The sequence below is a fragment of the Oreochromis aureus genome, linkage group 8 (genome assembly GCF_013358895.1).
Source record: "Oreochromis aureus strain Israel breed Guangdong linkage group 8, ZZ_aureus, whole genome shotgun sequence".
NCBI lineage: Eukaryota > Metazoa > Chordata > Actinopteri > Cichliformes > Cichlidae > Oreochromis > Oreochromis aureus.
In genome coordinates this window covers 451,923-459,753 of record NC_052949.1, presented here as the reverse complement: position 1 = coordinate 459,753, position 7,831 = coordinate 451,923, and the positions used below count along the sequence as shown (strand labels likewise).

General features: G+C 47.1%; 1 protein-coding gene across 3 annotated transcripts; it reads left to right on the top strand.

The window, feature by feature from the left end:
* Nucleotides 1-152: 152 nt before the first annotated feature.
* On the top strand, nucleotides 153-6,208 carry LOC116326132 (protein phosphatase 1 regulatory subunit 3C-B-like). 3 transcript variants are annotated; one of them, XM_039616505.1, is made up of 4 exons: nucleotides 153-326; nucleotides 1,476-1,882; nucleotides 2,093-2,675; nucleotides 2,827-4,578. In XM_039616505.1, the coding sequence occupies exons 1-4, from the start codon at nucleotides 313-315 to the stop codon at nucleotides 3,059-3,061; spliced, it is 1,239 nt and encodes a 412-aa protein (XP_039472439.1). In that variant the 5' UTR covers nucleotides 153-312; the 3' UTR covers nucleotides 3,062-4,578. The 3 variants fall into 3 exon arrangements, with proteins under 3 accessions (XP_039472439.1, XP_039472440.1, XP_031603130.1); XM_039616506.1 differs by lacking the exon at nucleotides 2,827-4,578 and adding an exon at nucleotides 6,193-6,208 and having other exon boundaries at nucleotides 154-326; XM_031747270.2 differs by having other exon boundaries at nucleotides 155-326; nucleotides 2,093-2,962.
* The last annotated feature ends 1,623 nt before the right edge of the window (nucleotides 6,209-7,831 follow it).

Below are 7,831 nucleotides of genomic sequence, written 5' to 3'. Positions count from 1 at the left end.
GGCCCCGCCCACCTTCTCCGTCCCGAGATACGCTCTCTCTCCTTCACGCTCTCACTCGCTCTATGTGGCGTTTCTCTGATTGGCTGTCAGTGTGACCAGCTGACGGTGCCGAGCGCTAATTGGCTTCTCACTCTCTCCCCGTTCTCGGATTGTCAGGGGGCGTGTCGGTGCGCGCGGACAGGCAGCGGTCGGACTTTAAAATGGCGGAAAAATAAACGAAGAAAAAAAAGTAAAAAACAAAACAAAAAACCGTGGACACGGAGGGAAACCCCGCTGCTGTCCGGGACGGGCCGAACCGGGCGACAGGTTTCCATGAACTGCACCAGGTGAGCTGCTCAAAAATTAAACTGCGCCACAGCCTTCATCCTCCTTCTCATCATCAGTCTGTGAACTCGAGCTCCAGTTCAGCCTGGCACTGATCAGTAAGCGATGGTTCTGTCGGTTATTGGTTTCAAACATTGATCAGAAGAACCGCCGGGTCAGTCTGTAAACTCTGAACTTAAGCTTTAAAATCGGAAAAGTGTTTAAATATTCATCACAGAGCTGCAGATTACCCATCAAATAAGCAATAATCTGTCTTTGACTGTTGACCATTCACTCAGTAATCAGATTACAATGTCAGCACCTCTTCAGGTATGTTTCTTGCTGCTTCAAGTGAAATCAGAAACAGAAAGCAGATAAATGCAAATGTGTTTTCTTTAAAAAAAAAAAAAAAACGTACCTGGCTTCTGTTAGTCGCCCTCTTCATGTTTCTGTGTCCGACATACCTGTTAGCTAAAGGTAACTAAGTAAAGATGCCCAATAATCAATCATTTGGTGGTTATTGGTTTCAAACATTGATCAGAAGAACCAGCCAATCCAACTGTCTGTATTGAAACCTAACTATGTGTGGCCCAGAGACTCACGCTGGAGTTTTTCTCACTTCCTGCATGAAAAAACTTTTGCACGCCAGCTGATTTTTAGACACTGTATTAAGTCTCAACTTTTACCAGCTCCTTAATTTGAAGTTGGACCTGCAGTTCTATGATATCGTCCAGTTTGGGTTTTTTATGTGTAAAATCACCTCTAAAGACACCTGGGCCTCCTGCACTGTTCGCTGTCTTCACACAGCCAAGTTTTTGAAGAAAACAAATGACAGGCAGGAAAGAGAATCTCTGAAAACCCACAGCTGGGTCTAAAAGTCAGTCCAGTACTCAGAAATGAGTGCTGGTCCTGTATGAGCACACCTGACATACCTGCTTTATAGGCAGTTTTAATGTATTAAGAATCACAGAATGTTGACCATTTAATACATTAACGAGGAAAGAATTATTTGATTGGTCACTTTTTCATCACGATCTGAACTTCGTCTGAGTGGCCATTTGTAGTTCAGGTGTTTGGTGTTGCAGAGAGTCGGTATCTTTATTGACTTTATTCAAATTAATGTAGATTTCTTCTTCTGCGCTCTGAATACTGACCCCCTCTGTCTTCCTCAGGGTCCTCCATGTCCTGAACCCTCGCCCCGGGGGCCCATCTCCCATCATGCCCATCGACGTGGCCGTGAGGATCTGCCTGGCCAGCTCACCTCCTCTGCGCTCCTTCCTCGGGAACTGCAACAAGCGCTCCTCATCCTCAGCCACTCTGCTGCCCCACTGCCGGCCACTGCGACCCTGCCTTTCTTCCGCGATGGCGACGGCACCATCAGCGGGCGCAGAAAGCAGCAGCAGCAGCAGCCTGGGGATGTTGAGGAGGAAGAAGAGGAAGACCGTGGTGTTTGCTGACTCGCGGGGTTTGGCACTCGCCACTGTCCACGTCTACAACGAGTGCGAAGATGAGGCGCTCAGCGAGCTGCTGACCGAGATCGAGGGTGCTGCCGCCGGACTGCACCTGGCAGACATCAAAGGTGACGGAGGAGGTCACTGATACTTAACAACAAACAAATCCGTAATCTATTAATCAATACATTGTTCTGGAAGCTTCTTTGTGCCTGGTTGCTTACTCACGGCCTGTTTTTCGCTCTTCTTTCTGCATCCCTGAAGCAGTTGGCAAGTCAGAACATTTCAGCTGAGCTTCATGTTCTTTATTGACACTTTTCTTCATCTCCTCCTTCCAGATTCAGCAGATTGTGGTTCTTGCCTGGTTCTGGCCTTCACCCAGCCAGCCGCAGACTACTTAGACCTAAGGAGTCGGCTCAAAGCCCAACAGGTGTGCCTGGAGACCTGTTCAGTCCAGGCACACCTGCTCTCGGGTACCGTCCAGGTCCGAAACATCTGCTTTGAGAAGTCTGTCTGGGTGCGGATCACCTTTGACTCGTGGTGCTCCTTCCAGGACGTTCGCTGTCAGTACCTGAACAACGTGTACGGTTGCCCAGACACTGACACCTTCTCATTCTCCATCGCACTCCCGGAGCTCCTCAAGCCCTCTGGAAAAGTGGAGTTCTGCATCCGGTACCAGACTCAGGACCAGACCTTCTGGGACAACAACCTTGGGAACAACTACCGGCTGGCAACGGCCGATCGAAACAGTCGGAGCACGGCCGTTGAGAGTCCAGCTGGAGTGCCGTTCCAGAGGGACTGCAGCGGAGACAAGAGAGATGATATCCATTCGGACTTTGATCCATTTGGAAGCCCTCGGACATCAGCGGGAATCTTTCCTGAATGGCAGAGCTGGGGCCACATAGAGACCACCCCCTACTGGTGAGACTGCCACAAGACACATTTTTAGGTCACACTCACTGGCTTTTATGATGTACAAGATCCACTCGAGCACTAAAGAAACACTTTATCCTCCAGCTGTGATCCAGATGTTTGTAGGATTCACTGCGCACTTCCTCACTTTACCTCACAGGAATTCTCAGACAGATGTTTACTTCCGGATCTGTCTCATACTCTTTTACCCCATGCACCCAAAAACTGAACCTTTAACTTACACCCTGGTTCCCACGATCCCGGCGCCCAGCCGGATACCACCCGGGGCTCCTTTATACACAGCACAGAGAAGCAGTCGGGAGGAACCAGGAGTTCCAAAGGGCTTTAAACCAGCATCCAAAGGAGACTTTGAACGGATCCACGAGATGAGCTGACGGGCTTAAGATTCAGTGCTTTCTCAGAAGCTCCCAAAGATCCGTAATCAGTTCAGCGCCTTACAAACGTTTTTTCCTCTGGTCTACATGTTCTCCTTCTTCTTTTGGGTTTCACAGGACTTGGATGACCTTCACGACCATCCTTCTCTGGAGGACTCTGAAACACCAGCATGGTTAATGTAAGGGTTCCTGAGGAGGTGGTGCGGGGCTCACCTTTTTTGGGTTGTTTTATATGAACTGAATTGCTTCTGTCGTCAGGACACAGCTTTGAGTGTCCTTAGTTCATGAACTGTGCATGACCGTGACGATTGGTGGTGTGCTGTAACAGGTCAGATTCAGGAAGCGTTTTAGCCGTTACATCAGACGGCACGCAGAGGGCTTGTGACTCACTGCTAGTTATTATGATGATGGCAGGGTTCGTGGAGGCAGAGCTGTGGTCACCTGAGCTGCTGCTGGTTTAGCTGGCACACCTGTGGTCCGTCTCTGTTCAGACTGGTCGCTCTCTTATCGGAGATTTGTTTGTTGCAGTCGTTCGCTACTGCGTCGACTCGGACTCGCTGTATGTCATGTTATGTCAGTGAGCTTAGACTAACCGGACTTCTCGCGGTCTGAGTCTGAACTTGTTTTGATGCTGAGATCTTGTAATATCTGACCTTTGACCTGTGACTTGGACCCTTCAGGGACTGGACCAGCTTCAGACAGAGCTGTGCCTTCACGTCTCCCTGTGGGGATCCTGAGTTCCTGAAAATGTTAGCTTCAGAGGCTAGTCCTTGAGCTAAAGTCACATGACCTCATACACGACCAAGTTCAAAGGTTAGCCTGATGATGCAAACTTGTCTGACGTCAATGTCAAAACTGTGGCTCATCTGTTACCGGGCAGATTTCAGCCATGTTTTTCCCCCTCACTGATGTAGCTTTAAACAGTCAAAGGTCAGGAAAGCCTTGTCACGTTTAGTTGTTTCACTCTGACCCTCTGCTATGGGTGGAGTCACGTGACCTTTCACTTCCTCTTTGCTCCTGAAACCTTTACTGAATACTCCAGTGCTCTTACCTGTGTGTGTGTGTGTGTGTGTGTGTGTGTGTGTGTGTGTGTGTGTGCGTGCGTGTGTGTGGGGGATGTGGGGACCATGTGACAGGAAGTAAGCAGTAAGAGGGAAATGTGTTTAAAGTGAACGATGATGATGTCAATACTGATGGGCCCTTAAGTGTTTCCTGAAGGGCTTGTGCTGCGTTCAGGTGCTGTCAACCCTGAGGCTTGGAGTTTTTGTATGAGCAACTGTATCAGGGGGTGGGGGCACAGTCCTGATGGTCCCTAACCACAGAACCCCGCCCTCAGCTCTGACTTATGGTATTTAACTTGGTTAGCTCGTGAGCTAACTAGCTGCTAGCACCGTAGCAAGGCTGTAACGTAATGTGAAATGTAATGATGTCTGTACCAGGAAGTGATGTAAGCAGGGAGTGTTTGTCTGTTCCTATTTTTGTGTATCATTTCATAATAAAAGTCTAACATTTGTAAAGTTTGATTCTCGCTTATTTTATTCTGAAAAACTGACATCATATGAAGAGATCAAAGTTTAATAATCACTAATTGTTTTAAATTGAGATGTTTTCACCTAAAAGTGTCCTGTTGTTGTTCAACCAACTCTGAGGCTGTTACCATGGTAACTGGCTAAGGGTTTCAGTTGGGTTCAATAAACTCGAACATGCTCTCTGGGACAGGAGGAGGCGGCTGGCGTGACGAGATGTGAGGTGATGGCTGCAGGCGTGATTAACATTCCTGGTTTTGTCCGATTAGAGTCCAGCTGACTGAACCGAGGGGAAAAGGGGGTCAGCGAGTCAGAGTAGCCATGTGATTGAGCAGAATCACATGGAAGTGAGATGGACGGTCTGTACAAGTTATTGATCCAGAATGTGTGTGTGTGTGTGTGTGTGTGGATAGTTTTCACTGAGGGAGATTTATGCTTATATAAGCTTGTAAGCGTGCGTGCAGACGGGAAGTTAAATCTGGTGCTGTCACATGCGATGTGGATTACATCGCTGCTGTCACATGACCTCAGAGGCCGTGAAGCTGTTTCTGTGCGTCCCTGGGTCGGCTGTACCACCACCTCTTCCTCCTGAGAGCAGCTTGTCTCCACAGGTTTCTACTGGACGTCATTCTCAGGCTGAAGTCACATGACCCCACACTGCTCATCACTTTAAATATTAAAGAGATGGAGCTGCTGTCTGACCCCGAGATTAAACTTTATTTAAAGCCTTCTTTCAGCTCTTTATTTTGAAAAGCTTTGTGAGGTTTAAAGCAAAGCTTCCTCGTCCTGCTGCTGTGGATTCACTGACCTGTAAAATCATCCATGTTTATTTTATCAGGAACTAACTCAATGTATCTTTTTGAGTTTTAACTGAAAACTGATTGAACTGCTTTTTAGTTTTTAGAACACTGCGGTTGGCTAGTGTCAGCGCTGACGGCACTCATCTGTTGCCGGGCAGACTTCAGCCATGCTGAGCCCTGACATGCAGTTTGAACTTGACAGTAAACAGATGCTGACTTCAGATTATCCCATTTATATAAGAGGATCATCATCATAATGACTCCAATTCAGGCGTCTGATTGGCTCCTGACCTGAAGCCGATTTACTGATAATTTGATCCGTGGATCCATAATACCCAATAAGTTGACAGTATTGTGTCTTCAGCACATGAAGTAAAGTCAAGAAACCATGGAGAAGTGGGAGGAGTCTGTTTCTGATCTGACCAATAAGGGGGTCAGTGGTGGGATGTGAGGAGTCTGACTGTTAGCACGCTGAGGCTAACAAACATGTTTGATAAGCAGAAAGTGATCAGTTACTGAGCATTTTTGATGTACTCTGATTACTTTCAGCATGTAATGTTAGTGCAGGTCACCTGTCTGCAGTTCTGGGTTTGAGTTTCCTCCTGAAAGAGTTTGAAACATTTAATGAAATATTTAAATAAATATTTTCACTGCTCCTGCTTTACTTCCTTCTTTATTTTCCATTTATCTCCTGATTTATTTACTTCCTGCCCAAATGGAGCAGCTGTTTTTTTTAGCAGGAAGTTTGAGCCTCTGACTTTTAGATGAGGCTCAATGTTTCTCACTGAGCACTCTCTGCAGGCAGAGAAGCTCTGATAGAGGCTAACGTCTGCACGTCTGGAAGAACAGAGGTCTCTGATCTGTAGAGTCTGATGGTGCTAAACGCTCTTCGTCCGGTTTCTCTGTGGAGACACGTGCCGAGCTTTGAAGACTCATCCGTTTCCTGCAGTCTGACATTAGTTATGACTGAATCTGTAAATCTGGCTCCATAGAAGGAATGCTGACATCATCAGAGCTGAGTCATTCAACATTTACATCAATATTTCAAATTCACATTTTATTGATCCCTGAAAACAAAGTCTGGCAAACCAAAACAAAGTAAAAAAAAAAAAAGACAAATTGATCAATAAAACAATCTGATCATCTCTGTATTGTTTCATGCTGCAGCTGATACTCATGGATAACGTAGGCAGTTCAGGCAAGCAAGCCACACCCTCAGTGACATCACTTCCTGTTGCTGAGCACTCAGAACAGAGTCGTTAGGCCCATTTTAATGAAAATCAGTTGTCGGTCCTTTTCATGGCTTGTTTAAACCTGAAGATCGCCGAGGTCACGACTGCGACCCGCCTCCAACCATCAGCTGTTTCAAAGGCTCCACAGAAAGATTTGAACTTGGACTGTTTAATTAGCCTGGCAGGGTTCAGGCAAGCAAGCCACACCCTCTCATCAGCTAAACTCAGGACGAGTCATACAATGATCACACAAACTGATCCCGCCTCCTTTCCAACCATCGCCTTCCACAGATGCTTGTCCCCTCCCTGGCAGATGGCGACACTCTCAGCTACTGGACCAGCGCAGACATGCTGCAGGACTGGATGCACTGTCTACACCAGCTCTCTCTCACCCTTACCCGCCCCTGTTGCTTGTCGTGTGTTTCTATGGTGTATTGACAGTCATGTGCTTTTTGTGCTGAGGTGTTTTTTTCTGTTCTCAAACTGATCTCCCACTAGGAGCTCAGTCTGAGTGTGTTTTTTTTCTCCTCCTCTCACCTCATCTTATCTATTTCCGTTGTTTTTTCCTATCAGCCTACCTGTCTGACGTGTCTTCCCAATGTGATGTTTGTGTAAAGTTTGGTAGAGGGTTCCATTGTAAGTGCGCATGCGCCATTAGCGTGCTGCCTGCTGTAACCTAATTTCCTTCGGGATTGATAAAGTATTTCTGATTCTGATTCTGATTTAAAGAGCGTACAGCTGCAGCTGGTCTGAGATCAGCTGGGCGGTCGTTCCAGAGGTGCAGACACGGGGAAGGCACAGCGCCATTTCACATGACCTTTAACTGCAGGATGGTTAGGAATGTGTGGACGCAGCAGACACGCTTCGCTCTGTAGTCACCGGGAGTCGGCGCATCGCAGCAGTCATGTGACCTCTCTTTTTTGGTACCAATCTGCAGCTTTTTAGACTCATTGTAAGAAAGATGAGCGTGCGATGTGTTACAGGAGTCCAGCCTCGAGGCATCAGAAGCAAGTCTGATGGTTTTTAAAATGTTTTACTCTCCAGGTCATTCTTGCTGGAGGAAACTGCTTACAGCCACAGTGCTGATTTATCTGTCAAATTTCAGATTATCCCAAAGTGTGAATCAAAGCAGTGATCCTTCAGCAGACCTAAGAAACTGGTTCAATCACAAATAAACCTCTTCCTCCTCAGTGTGTCTGTGAAGCCCGAACC